The following is a 15,127-nucleotide window of genomic DNA, read 5'->3' as shown; positions in this document are numbered from 1 at the left end:
AGAAATCTATGGCCTCTTATTAGGTTGAGTACAGAATTGAGTATTAATGCATTTAGAAAATTTAAAGGTGTTAATTCTACGAGGGTGTCTGATTCTGCTGTTCCCTGAGAATTTAGATGCCATATCATGTTAATCTGAATACACCCCAAAGAGATAACAAAAATTAATGAATTTTTTTCATATATTGGTCACCATGTCTTATTTTAGACTATTCTTAGCTGTAAACAGAAATTGAGCTGGTTTTGTTTACTATAAAGATTTTTAAAAAATAATTTAAACAAGTTACAAGCACTAAGAGTGTTATTTAAGGATATAAATTCTTTATGCTTCAGACACCCCAAAAGGCTTACCTTATAAAGAATTGAGTCACAGACACAGAAAATATCAATGATAACAGGATTTTCAAGCAGGGGAAGGAGATGGTCTGGCATTCCTTGCCAAAAGTGTAGTAAGAAATGCTGGATCTAGTTGCAGAGCAAAGAGCACATTGAACTTCTTAGGACCAGGATGTGAAGGTTTATGTAATGTCATAGAGAAGCATTCAGTCAACTCACCTCTTCAAAGTTCCCATTGATGGCATTGTCGAGTATGCACTGGCAGTGAGTTTTGTACATCATTATGAGAGTATCAACCTGTGTTAAGGAAGAAAACGCTTGAACAGAGTCTTCGAGTGTTTGTTATTTGTTCAATCAACACTTTCAAGCTCCTGTTATAGACCAGGCATTTTGTTCAACACAAAAGACCTAGTATGGAGGTCAAATCATTGCCTCTTGCACCCCAGGGAAGGAAAAAGACAAGGAAAGTGGGGACTGGACACCTTATGATGTGATACGATGCTCATGATCCATCATGATTGTAATAAGAGCATTTTAAAATCTAGTAGCAAGGGAACTATTGGCTCACACAACATCTTAATTTTCTGCAAAGGAGAAAAATATGTTTTATTTGGAAAATGAATATAACATGTCAGCTTGCATCATTTTGATGTTTTTGTTTTTTGAGATGGGGTTTTGCTATATAGCCCTGGCTAACCTGAAATTCACTATATTGACCAAGCTGGCCTCAGACTCATGGAGATCTGCCTGCTTCTTCCACCTAAGTGCTGGAATTAAAGGTGTCCTACCACATAGCTGGTCTAAAGTACATCAGCTCTTGGCTTCTAGGAGCAGTGTGGTGTAGTGGTTTCAGCTTTTGCCTCAGCATTTACCTTATAAGTTCTAAATTAATTAATATATACAAAGTGATTAGTATATGTTAAAAAAAGTGGTGAGCGTTTGCTCTTTGAATCACAGCATCAGCATCTACTGTGGTATAATCATTGCCTCCCCTAACATTTTGCAATTTTCCCCCTTATTCTGCGCACAGCACCTTGGTTTAGTTTGCCACTAGATAATGATGGCATACAAGCTATAAATCTTTCCTAGAAATTATGCTGACTACAAGATATCTCCAGCAGGCTGCTTTCATCAGAGCAGATGAAACTTTTTCTATACTTTAAGAAAAGCAATTCTTTTTGGATAGATCACCAAACTTTCAAAATGAGACTAAGGACAACAACAAGGATGGAAGGGAAGTTATGATACTATCAAGACTTAATGTTTTGATACTGTTAACAGAATTTGAAGGGGACCGATAGGATCAGGGAAGGGGAAAAGTGCAGAGAACTTGGGAGTAAATATGATCAAAGTAAGTTATATACATGTATTAAAAATTCAATAATGCAATTATTTTACCCAATTTACATAAAGTAATAAAAATTACCTTTGAGTGCCAAAATCTACTAGCATAAGTGTAAACTCTAGTTCACAAGTTTGCTCTACATACTTTTTTACAAATGTGCCATTTTATACACAGTTCATCAGAAACTTTAGATCTTATTATTAGTATCTCTTGTGATTATTTAATATTTACATGACTTATGACATTAAACTTGTAGTTGTAGTGTGCCTGTAGTCTTCAGAAACACTATTCGATTTGATTTTCTGAGAATAGATACCATTTTAGAGAGTGCCAGAGAGAGTCAAGTCTCAGCTCAAGTGTGGACAGTAAACATGGAGAGGAGCTGACCACCACCTTGAGTGTCAACAGTCCCCAACTTAAGTGTCAAGCCCTCCTTGAGTGACAGAGCATCTCCCGCCTCCAGTTCTTGACACAGTTGTTTACTGGGATCAGCTTCACACTGAGTCTCAGTCTTTCTCTCTCTCTCTCTCTCTCTCTCTCTCTCTCTCTCTCTCTCTCTCTCTCTCTCCCTCCCTTCCTTCCTCTCCCCTCCCCCCTCTCCCCCCCCTGCCTTAGTGAAAGGGTGCTTCAAACCCTAGGCTTTAAACCCAACCTCTTTCTAAGAGCTGATTGACCAGCCACCAGTGGATTCTGGCAACTGAGAAGAGGGCTAGGTTGTCCTCAGATAAATGGGTGTCAGTCCCTAGACTCATATAAGAGTCCACTGGGAATGAACTTAGAAGCCAGGGCTCTAGTAATCACCTCTGATATCTGAGTGAGAAATGATTCACTAGTGTGAAAGGTTAGAATTCCTTGGAGGCCAGCAGAGAAGCTGAAGGAAACCATTGGCACATGTTCTTCGCCTCTCTATTTTTCTTTGTCATTTTTCTCCCTCTCTGGCTCTCACCCGATAGATTTACACAGTAAACATCTTCATGACATGTGTGCATGCAAGCAACCCTCTCCACAGAGGTGACCCAGTATCACTGTTCCTCCAAACAGTGAAATCTCACTGATTTCCACTGCTTTCCCCACAATCTGCTACATGTTAGCATTTATTGGCAATTTCTCTAGTATGAAGTTACTATATCTATGAAGAAACAGTATGTTAACCTTGAGGAGTGTGGTTGGAGGAAAGAATAGAGAGGATAGTATGATTTCAATCTGAGAATTTTCTTCACTACTTTCCCTATTCTTACCTAGTGAGGCCCATCTCTCATCCAAATGTGTCCTATAGTTACTCTGCATCTCTACTTACGTATCAATAGCTTAAAATTCAATTTTCTATCTTTATTTCCTCTTTCTACAAAGGTGCTAAAGTAATTCAGTTTTATTTACAACATTCTTGTGTTTGCACCTCAAAATATGAATCCTGTCAAAAACACTTTGTGAGTATAGTGAGCTCTACTTGAAGGAAACATATAAAGATTATTAAACTCTGATTCAATAATGGTATTCACTAATAAATTGTAGTGATTCTCCAACACATGACTCTAGAAGTGCAGAAATAGAAGATTTACTGTGAGAGATTATTAAGGAAGCATTGGAAATTAATATTTTGAATACCCAATGAAAATGCTTCTCCCTTTTGTCATCTTGTGTAACACTTACATTTAATTAGTGTTTTTTCTCAGTGCTAGGAGCAGATTACTTACTAGAGAAATGCTTGGTGACTATTTATTGAAATAAAAACTGAATTAAAGCCAATCCAAAACATAAAGCTTACCATTGAAAATCAGGATGCAATAGTCACATTCTAGCATTTTTCTACCCTCAATTTTGAATTTTAAATAAAAATAATCTTTAGCCCTTGGGATTTATTTTATCACCTTCTGATTACACACTATCATAGAGATGGTAAATAATTAATTGCAAAGTGTTTAATCAATTTCAGTAAACATTTGTCTCTCCTATAAATCAATCAATTCTGTGTGATAATGCAGATTTCTGATTGCTTCCTGCAAGTGCCATAAGATTCCAAACAAAAGGAGATATGGAGTCAACATATCAGAAAATCAATAGAGAAGTGTCTTTAATTGATACCTTGTCCTTAGAAATGCATCCTTGGTACACAAGATGTTGAGCGCTGGGAAATTCTGGAAGAAGTGTTCCTGTTTTTGAGCTAAGTGAGTATTTACGTGTAAAACCACCCTGTAATTAAGAGAAGCACAAAAAGAAATGTCAAATCCCGGAGTTGGGGATTTATCTTAGTGATAGAGCACTTGCCAAGCAAGTGCAAGGCAGTCCTCAGATCTAAAACAAAACAAAACAAAACAAAACAAAACAAAACAAAACAAAACAAAAGAAACAAAAATGAACATTGAGAGTTTTGTTTTTGAATATTTCTCATTTTTTCAGCTTTCAGAGTAAACTTAAGATAATAATTATTAGTGGTGTATTTTGGAAGATCTACTTCTGGAATTGCTAAAAATTATTTTAGCTACAAAATCAAGGATTGCTGGATCCCAACTCTGCATTTACCAGTAACATAAACAAGATGGTGACGGTTCGATTCACTTGTTCAGTCTCAGGTAGGTTAACTACTGCTAGGACTTTACTAGAATCTAAGTCATCTGATCTTCAAACTATTCATCTGTACTGCTCCACATCAGAGTCCACCACACTGAATTTGGGTGTTTGTCATTCCTTTGCATTTCCAGAAGAATGCAGTTTTCGGCAAATTAGAAAAGAATGCAAACACATATTTGTAAGGTTATGTAATGCTGCAGAGCTGGCACCTATAGGAAACCTGCACAGGAAGAGTGAGTGCATTTTTTTAAAATGGACCTGAAGCCTCCACAAATGTCCCACAGGACCGAACTGATTGCTCCAGCTCCAGAAACAGACTTTTACAAACTTTTCAAGAACAGTAATCCTAGGGAGGAAGAAACAAAAAACTAGGAGTTCAAGGGCAGCCTCACATACGCAGAGAGCCCTAGGCAACCTGGACTACCTGAGACACTGTCTCAGAAAACTAAAACTAAAACTAAAAGAAAAAGATTTAAATAAATAGGGTTTCAATCAAAAGTTTGAATTAGAAATAAAATTACAAATATGGTAAATGATAGGAAGGATGGAATTCTGTCCTTCTTTCTTTCTTTTTTTTTTTTTTTTTTTTTTTTTTTTTTTTTTTTTTTGACAGGGTTTGTCTGTGTAGCCCTGGATGTCCTGGAGCCCACTTTGTAGACCAGGCTGGCCTTGAACTCAGAAATCCACCTGCTTCTGCCTCCCAAGTGCTGGGATTAAAGGCGTGCGCCACCACGCCTGGCTTCTGTCCTTCTTTCTTAGCTTCCCACACTTCCGGGTTTCTCATGATTCCTTGTTTCTCTAAGTCATATTGACTATGTTTACTAGACTACAGATTGATTACTGGCATACATAGGTGGGGTTTTCTTCCTGTCTAATCAGTTCCAGGCCCTGTATTTCCTTCTAGACTTTCATAGTAAAGCACAATAAAGGCTGGGAAGATTTTTGAGTCTTTAAACACCAAATATTTTTTAAACCACTGGCTTTATAAGGAGAGATCCTATATAAGCATTTAAATCAACTTTATGATAACATAAAAATCAAATACTCCTAATTGCTATAAAGTTTAGCCCTCACCTATATTTTAAAGCATGATAGGTGTTAAATAAAAAATTTAAAACTAGTCAAAAACTATTACACAAATAATTCTCATATGCTGTTATAATTACAAGTAGATCTCAATCCACTCCATTTAATTAGATTTCATCATTCAAGATCTGTTACAAAGATTTTCTGTGTTTTGGGTTTGCTATATATGAACACTTACAGTGAACCAGCAAAGATGGATACTGTAAGCCAAAAGGAAAAACAAGCCTAACTTATGAAAATAAAGAATTCAGTTTTTAAGGAAAGGCCAAGTTATAGCCTCAGTAAACCCTGAGACATCAAAACTTCTAGAAAAAAAGAAAAAGAAAACAGAAGTGTTACTCAAGAGGCTCCTGGAGAGCCTGGCTGAGACTCCTAATAGCGAGGATATAAAGGTGCTGGCCACCTCCTGTAGCCAGTGGACTTCCAGTAGATGATCGGAGACATCATCCCACCCATACAACCTTCGACCCAAAATTTGTCTTGCCTATAAGATGCACAGGGATAAAGATGGAGCAGAGATTACAGGAATGGCCAACTAATATCTCCTGAGAGGTTTCATCCAGCAGTGGTTGGAAACAGATGCAAAAACCCACACTCAAACATCAGTCAGTGCTTGGTGAGTCTTGTGGAAGAGTAGGGGAAAGGATTGAACAAGCAGGGACACCACAAGAAGAAGTAATGAGTCAACTAACCTGAGCCCAGTGAGGGCTCACAGAGACTGAACCACCAACCAAAAACCATGCAGGGGCTGGACCTAGGACCCCTACACATTTGTAGCAGATGTGTAGCTTAGTCTTCACATGCTTCCTCTAACAATTGTAGCTGAGGTTGTCTCTGACTCAGTTGCCCACCCTTAGATCTCCTTCCTTTATCTGGACTGCCTGGTTGGGTCTCAATTGAAGAGGATGCACCCTGATGTCCCAGGGTGAGTATCTTAAGGTACCCAAGAGGGGTTTCCCCTTCTCTGAGAAGAAAAGGGGGGTAATGGGAAAGGGACTTGTGAGGGTGGTATTGGGAGGAGAGGACACGGGTGGGGTACAATCAGGATTTAAATTGAATAAATAAATTAATTAATTAATTAAGATATAGGAAAGGACTTTCTGAATAGGACTTCATTTGTCCAGGTACAATCAGGATTTAAATTGAAGAAAGAAAGAAAGAAAGAAAGAAAGAAAGAAAGAAAGAAAGAAAGAAAGAAAGAAAGAAAGGAAGGAAGGAAGGAAGGAAGGAAGGAAGGAAGGAAGGAAGGAAGGAAGGTATAGGAAAGGATTTTCTGAATAGGACTTCATTTGACAAGGAGTTAAGATCAACATGGGACCTCATAAAGTGAAAAAGCTTCTATCCAGATATGGAACCAATCAACCAAGCAAAGAGGAAGCTCATGGACTGAGAAAAAAGATCTCATACATCTGACTCAGGATTTATATTTAGAAACATAGAGAGTTCAAAAAACAGAGTAAAAAAAATCACAACCCAACTAAAAACTAGACTATAGATTTGAACAGAGACCCTCATTCACTGTTGATGAGATTGCACACTGGTACATACAGTATAGAAATCAATGCAGGAAATTCTCCAAAAGCTAAAAAATATATTTACTATATAACTTAGCTATGCCACTCGCTGGAGTATGCCCAAAGGACCTGACTTCCTACACTGCAGATATTTACTTAGTCATGTTCACTGCGCCACTCACAATAGCTAAGGAAAATGTGGCACATAAGCACTACAGAATACTATTCAGCTGTCAAGAAAACTTAAAATCATAAACGTTGCAGGTAAATAGGTGGAACAAAAAATATTATAACCTAGTTAACCTAGACCCAGAGATACAAACACTCACATATTCTCTCTTGGGCATAGTCCCTAACTCTGAATCTTTAGATGTGAACATATAACTTAGAGTAACAGCAGAAACCTGGAAAGTAAAGAAGGACCAAGTTGGGGAATGTGGGTGAAGGTACTCTAGAGATAGGGCTAGCTGAGCACAAATGGTATGAAAGGGAAAACGGAGAAATCAGGAGGGATCTCTTCAATGGGGAAGGTAATAAGAGGGAGGGGGAGAGAAGGGATAAATAGTACTAAGTGCATTTGGAAAAGCTATAGGAACAATTTTATGTTTACCTAAAATTATATAAAACATATATAATGTATGCCTACATAAGCATACATACATACATACATACATACATGCATGCATATGCAGAATGAACTGTATACCATAGGCAAGTTACTTTGCAGGCTGAAATAAAAGAGAGCCATAGAGTACCTGAAGCTGTATCAAAAAATAAAGAGCTAAGAAAAGGGGGGGGGGGTGGTAAATACAAGGTAATTATAAAAGTCAATTGAACTTTATTTCCTGTTTTCACTTGAGTTAAAGTCTAATACATAAGAACAAACAATTATTAATATAAGCATTAGTACTATACATTTTACTTTTTACCACCACATTTCGTTTTCTATATAATGTAATAACCAGTAGCTATTAGTTTATGTTTTGGGGCACAGAAACACACAGTGTAATTTTGTGACACCACTGTAAAGTACAGAGATGGAAATGTAAAGTAGTTGGTTTTATGTGTTATAGAGATTAAGCTGGTATAATTTTGGAGTGTTATGTCACTAGGATGTTAAATATGGTAAGAAAAGAGTCAGAGAGTATACCTAAAAGGTTGTGAGAAGGAAATTTTACTGTAAACATTAGGGACAAAGGGAACATAGTGAAATGAAGTGAGAATATAAGCTAGGATCTGGATTCCCCACTCCTATCCATAAGTGTCTATGGAATTCTCACATCAATATTGCTTTTCATATTTAAAAATATCTAGTTAAATACATAATGAATACATTTATCTTCGTGCTTTCCCATAATGGAGTTCTATATAATAGTACAAAATAAATGAAGTGGAACTTTATAGTTAGTATTTGAAAAATAACAAACCTGAATACTAAATAAAAAAAATTGTAAAACAAATTATTCCATTTTTATAGAGAGTAAAACTGAACAAAAATTAAGCAGCAGATTTGGCTGGGGATGCATTGTTAAGCCATAAAACTGAGACAGAAATATAGGAATGTGTCCTAGAGATTGCTAACCTTTTATTAGTAGGGAAGAAAGAAGACAAACGATGTACAAAGATGTCTCTCTTTTAATCAGTTTGGTAGGACATGGTTGCATACCTCTGTGTATTAGGGTATTATAAATAGAAATTTCCCAGAAAAATTGCTTAGCATGCTAGAAAATATTAAGGAACAAACTATATACTTTTATATTAACATTTTTAAAATTTCACAATGGTAATATTTTTGTGTATTGGAATGTAGCAATACAGATAGAAGATACCCAAGAAGCAACACAGCCCAAGGAAAAACTTACAAAACCACATTTCTTTGGGCATATCATTAAGTATGTATAAAAATGACAGTGGTCAGTAATGATACTATCCTTTTCAGAGTGTGTCACACAAAAATAGAAAGGACTGGCTATCTTTTCATGTCCTCGTTGCTGTGATTGTGGTACAGGAGAAGCTAGCTTATGTAGTACAGACTGGCCACGGAGGTCTGCTTTGTTTTTTCGGTTTTCCTCTTTGTTTTGGTTTGTTTTCTTCTTTCTCAACTGCTGACTTTAGTATTTGTAGGTAAACTATTAACCTTGTTTCTAAGCAAAAAGAATAAGGATCCTACAGAAAAGAGACAAATGTGATTATAAGGTAACAGTCTGACTTGTGAGGAAGAGAAAGGATCTAAGTGTCCCAGTGTCACTATATGATGACAAAGGGGACATGAGAACAATCTGCAAATATTTGAAAAGCATGTCCCAAGGAGGGAGGGGTGAGATTAATCTCGATATGGCATCATTCAACTAACCATGAACAGTTAATATGAAGGAGAAACAAAAGGGGTATGGGGAATTTTCTTCATTGTAATGTATGAAAATGAGAGAATATCTCTAAGGAGTGATAATGACTTTGTAATTCTACATGTGTGTGACAAAATTTAACCCAAACCAAGAGATGGAAAAAAGAAATCTACACTATTATCACCACCTGATCTTTTTGAAGAAGATGCCAAAAAGTACTCATTGGAGAAAGGCCAGAGCCGTTGTCAAATGGTACTGAGAAAACTGATTATCTACATATTGAAGAATGAAACAAGATCCTTGCCATTCACTCTGAACTACATCGCCTACAAACAAATCACAGAAATTAATGTAAGACCTGAAACTCTAAGACTGCTCAAGAAGAAAGGCCAAGAAAACCCTTGGAAGATAATGAGGAAGGCTTTAAGTACGGATCTGGTTGCTCAGGGAATAAGGCCAACAATTAATGAATGGGATTTTATGAAATTAAAAAAAACAAAAAAGAAGGGTGAGTACAGTAATGGAAGCAGTTAGCTGAGTAAAGAGACAGATGGACAGTCTGTAGAGTGAGTGAAATCTTTTCTGGGTACATATCTGACAGAAAACCACATCTACAAGGAACTTTGAAAACTAAACAAAAACAAAAACAAAACAACCCCCCAAAAACAGAACAAAACAAAACAAACAAACAACAACAACAACACACAATCAAGATATAGAATAAGAGACTAAAAGAATTTTGAAAAGGAGAGTATCACGAGTTTGATAGCTGCAAAGATAACTCAGTGGATAAAGGGGCTTGTTGTACAGATGTGGGGGCCTGAATTTGAACTGCCTTAACTCACATAGTCTCAGAAAGGTTCCATGTATCTGTAAACCTGACCCTCCTAAGGCAAGAAGAGAAGTGGAGAAACGCAAATCCCATGGACTTCTCCTGCCAGCTGCCCGGTTTATGTAGTACCAAAGTGGAAAGTGATAAATGACAACCCCTGTTTTTCTCTGACTTTCATAAATACACTGGCATGAGTGGGCCTGTATTCACACACACAATTGCATGCGTGCACACAGACCCACATCATACCCTACTTTGAGGATTCCATTTCACCTGATCATAATTATTTGAGTCAAGAAAACAAATGACAATATGCTCATGAGGGTGTAGGGAAGGTACAAACTGGATAGAATCTATGGAAACCAATATGGAAGTTTCTCTCAGCATAGATCTATCCTAAGGCTCAGTAATACCACTCCTGAACATATATGCCCAGAGGATTCTATATCTTATGACAAAGCAATGTGCACATCCATGTTACTCTAGCTATAGTAGCAAGAAAATGGAATCAGTGTAGATGTACATAAAATAGAATGGCTAATAAGAGAGCTATTCTTAAATTTTCATCCAGTTGTGTGTAAAGTAAAATGAAATTTGCAGGAAAATTTTAGGAATTTAAAAATATATTAGCTTAGGTAACCTGAACTAGAAACACAAATATCACATGTCCTCTCTCATGAGACAATGCTATCTAATAATCTACATAAATGTGTATTTATGTATAAAAGCCAGGAAACAGAAAAGGACTCACTAAAGTTCTTCGAGAGATGCTTAGTCTTTTGGGAAAGTGGCAAAGGGGAGTAAGCATGTGGGATATGAAAGTCGTAGCAGGAATACTGGGAGTCGAAAGATTTATATGAGAAGAAAGAGGATGAGTAAGTTCAAGGATGGAGTCAACCAAAACTAAGAATATATTTTAAAATTATAAGGAAACCTGCAACTTTATAAGTTAAACAAAACTAACATTTTAAAAAGAATTTGAACAGAGCTATTTTGCCTGGGTAGATAAAGCTATTCCCCAAAACCATAATATTATTAAATTAACATCCAATTGTCTGAAGTGGGCTACCTCTTTATAAGCTGTTCATCAGAAAGGGCCCTGATACTTGAAAGTAATAGCGTTTATCACTAATGTTGATTGGCAATTAATCATTAAATGGTAAGACCCTATTGCTTAAGGTAACACACACTTTACTTGCAGGAGATAGAGAAATAAACTGACACCGAACTCGAAGCTTCCTCCCTTCTGACTAGCTTCTATAGTACCAGTGGGTACTGGGAAGGCTACAAATTATCCTTAACAGTCTTACTCCTCTCAGGAGACCTACATCAGGTTTCTGTCAGCAAGCACTTGTTGGCATTCACAATAGTGTCTGAGTTTGGTAACTGTACATGGGATGGGTCCCCAGGTGGGACATTCACTGGATGGCCTTTCCTTCAGTTTCTGGTCAAAACTTTGTCTCTGTATCTGTATCCCATGGCTATTTTCATTCCCCTTCTAAGAATGACCAAAGTATCCACACTATAGTGTTCCTTCTTCTTGAGCTTCATGTGGTCTGTGAATTGTATCAGGATCAGATAAATCACCTAAACAGTCCCATACCCTTAAAGAAACAGAAGCAGTCATTAATGGTCTCCCAACCAAAAAGAGCCCAGGACCAGATGGGTCTCATGCAGAATTCTATCAGACCTTCAAAGAAGACCTTATACCAATACTCTTCAAATTATTCCACTAAATAGAAATAGAAGGAAAACTACATAATTCACTCTACGAAGGCACAATTACTCTGATACTTAAACCACAAAAAGACCCAACAAAGAAAGAGAACTTCAAACCAATTTCCCTTATGAATATAGGCATAAAAATACTCAATAAAATTCTTGCAAACTGAATTCAAAAACACATCAAACTGATCAGCCATCATGATCAAGTAGGCTTCATCCCATGGATGAATATATGGAAATACATCAATGTAATCCACTATATAAAGAAACTCAAAGAAAAAGAACACATGATAATTTCATTAGATACTGGGAAAGCACTTGACAAAATCCAAGACCCCTTCATGATATAAGTCTTGGAAAGATCAGGAATTCAAGGCCCATACCTAAACACAGTAAAAGCAATATACAGCAAACCGATAGCCAACATCAAACTAAAGGGAGAGAAAGTTGAAGCAATCCCACTAAAATCAAGGGCTAGACAAGGCTGCTCACTCTCTCCCTATCTATTCAATACAGTACTTGAAGTCCTAGCCAGAATAATTAGACAACAAAAGGAGGTCAAGGGAATACAAATTGGAAAGGAAGAAGAAAAATATCACTATTTGCAGATGACATGATAGTATACTTAAGTGACCCAAAAAATTCCACCAGAGAACTCCTAAACCTGATAAACAGCTTCAGTGAAGTAGCTGGATATAAAATTAACTCTAGCAATGCAGTGGCCTTTTTCTAGAATAGACAGGCTGAGAAAAAAATTATGGTAACAATACCCTTCACAAGAGTCACAAATAATATAAAATACCTTGGTGTGACTCTAACTAAGGAAGAGAATGATCTGTATGACAAGATCTTCAAGTCTATGAAGAAAGAAATCAAAGATCTCAGAAGATGGAAAGATCTCCCATACTCACCCTGTTATAGCTGTCTCATATGAGGCTATGCCAGTGCCTAGCAAATACAGAAGTGGATGCTCACAGTCATCTATAAGGTGGAACACAGGGCCCCCAATGGAGAAGCTAGAGAAAGCATCCAAGGAGCTGAAGGGGTCTGCAACCCTATAGGTGAAACAACAATATGAACTATCCAGTACCCCCAGAGCTCATATCTCTAGCTGCATATGTATCAGAAGATCACCTAGTCAGCCATCACTGGGAAGAGAGGCCCCTTGGTATTGCAAACTTTATATGCCCCTGTACAGGGGAATGCCAGGGCTAAGAAGCGGGAGTGGGTGAGTAGGGGAGCAGGGTGAAGGGAGGGTATAGGGTATCTAATAATAAATAAATAAATAAATAAATAAATGAATGAATGAATGAATGAATAAATAAATAAATCTCCCATACTCATGAATTGGTAGGATTAATATAGTAAAAAATGGCCATATTGCTGAAAGCAATCTACAGATTCAATGCAATTCCCATCAAAATTCCAAATCAATTCTTTATAGAGTTAGGAAGAGCACTTTCCAAATTCATCTGGAATAACAAAAAAACTCAGGATGGTGAAAACTATTCTCAACAACCTCTGGTGGAATCACCATCCCTAACCTCAAGCTGTACTACAGTGCAATCATGATAAAGACTGAATGGTTTTGGTAGAGTGACAGGCAAGTAGATCAGTGGAAAAGAACTGAAGACCCAGAAATGAACCCACACACCTATGGTCACTTGATCTTTGACAAAGGAACTACATTTCAAATGTATCACATTTTTTACACATCATGGAAGAGTGCTGCTCAGTAGAACTTCTATGATGTTAATGTTCTGAATTTATTCTGTCTAAAATATTAACCATTCATTGCATTTAATTTATAATCAATTGAAATATAGCTTGTATGACTAAAATTTTTAATTTTTAGTCTTGTTTAATGGCTTTCTGTGATTAGTAGCTACCATACTCCAGAATATACTTATAAAAACTATCTCTGTCTAGACAAGTCATAAGTCGTAGATGAAAATACAATACTTTTATTCTGCTAGATGGACATAGTATTAAAGTAACTCCTAATGAGTAGTTGCTATACACATAGATTAGGGTGTCTCTCATTATTTATCAGAAAAGCTTCATTTGTGCTAGAAAGTTGTTAGTATAGAGATCTACAACTGGTCAATGTGCATAGCATACGAAACTATGGAGTACTCAGCTTTAATTGGGATATCTATATAACACCCCTTTTCTTCCAGACTTAAAGATCATCATGCTATAGGATGTGGAAAGATGGCAAGTGACAGAGGTTATACACATCTATAGGAAAACATTATTTGCTAGAAGTGATAGTCCCATTGCACAAATGAACTCACAGCTGCTGTGACTGCATTCACATGATCAAGCCAGCCAAAATCCCAGCATGTGATGGAGAGGAACCCATGAAGCCCCACCCTAGCTCAGAAGGTATTTGTAAGTGGTGGTATCTGGGGGAATAAGAATCAGTTTCTCATGGGATGACCCTTGTGAAAACCTACCTAAGTTTTACCTGAAGAGGAAAAAGTGGGGTAGATTTAATCCAAAAACAATCTATGCATGTGTGAGGTTCTCAAACAGTAAAAGAAGAAAAATCAAGTAAACAAGGAGAACTGCAGCAAACAAAACTATAGGTTTGAGATGAAATAAACTACAAAACTACTATCATAATGTCTTTCTCTCAAGCACACACAATGTATAAGAGATCAATATATTAAGATTATTATCAAACATATTAGTAGAAAAGCAAAACAACAATAACAATAAAAGTAACTTTGCTTTTCTCTTGAGAAAGCATCAAGGCAGGCTTTGTGCAGACAGGTATAACTCATGCTACCTTTTGCTTTGATAACCCAACTTCCTCTAGCAAGGACTTGAAGCAAGACTTTGAGAAATATCTTCATTCCTTTTTATTGTAGTCAACCCTAACCACACACTCAATCTTTATACTAGGGAATTTTCTCAGCTACTGAATCTCTACTGCATTTTTTTCTGTCTAAAGTTGAGTCCTTATTAGATACTCATAATATTTTGGTATCCATTAGATATGTCCTTTTATGGAGTCTTCTGGTTTATACTTCTCTTAACTATTATTTTCTATATATTCTCTATAAAGTCTATAGCTATTTTTATTACTTTCAAAAATTAATTACAATAAAGATGTCTATTAGAATATAATATATACATATATATTAAGTTAGAAAGAATTGGCATATTTATAATATCTAGTGGAACTAACCAGTAGTATCTCTTATAATTTTAATTTTGATATACTGTACTTTTTAAAAATTATGACTGTTCTTTAATATTTCTGCAGACACCTGTCATCAAAATTCTATAATTTCCTACCATGCTTTCTAAGACTGTTTCCACATGTCTCAACAGAAGATCCAAGAGAAATGAAGTATTACCAAAAATTA

At 36.5% G+C, this 15,127-nt stretch overlaps 1 protein-coding gene across 2 annotated transcripts in view; it reads right to left on the bottom strand.

Moving 5' to 3' along the window:
- Positions 1–15,127, bottom strand: part of Rfx6 (regulatory factor X, 6) — a 52,670-nt gene that overhangs the window by 17,985 nt on the left and 19,558 nt on the right. For both annotated transcript variants that reach the window (NM_001159389.1, NM_177306.3), the window contains 3 exons: positions 3,763–3,870; positions 555–632; positions 351–464 (listed from right to left, as the gene is read on the bottom strand). In NM_001159389.1, the coding sequence (NP_001152861.1) occupies positions 351–464; positions 555–632; positions 3,763–3,870 (300 nt within the window). The remainder of the gene's footprint in view (positions 1–350; positions 465–554; positions 633–3,762; positions 3,871–15,127) is intronic.

The sequence above is a fragment of the Mus musculus genome, chromosome 10, assembly GCF_000001635.26.
Source record: "Mus musculus strain C57BL/6J chromosome 10, GRCm38.p6 C57BL/6J".
Lineage (NCBI taxonomy): Eukaryota > Metazoa > Chordata > Mammalia > Rodentia > Muridae > Mus > Mus musculus.
This window is presented reverse-complemented; position numbering and strand designations above follow the sequence as displayed.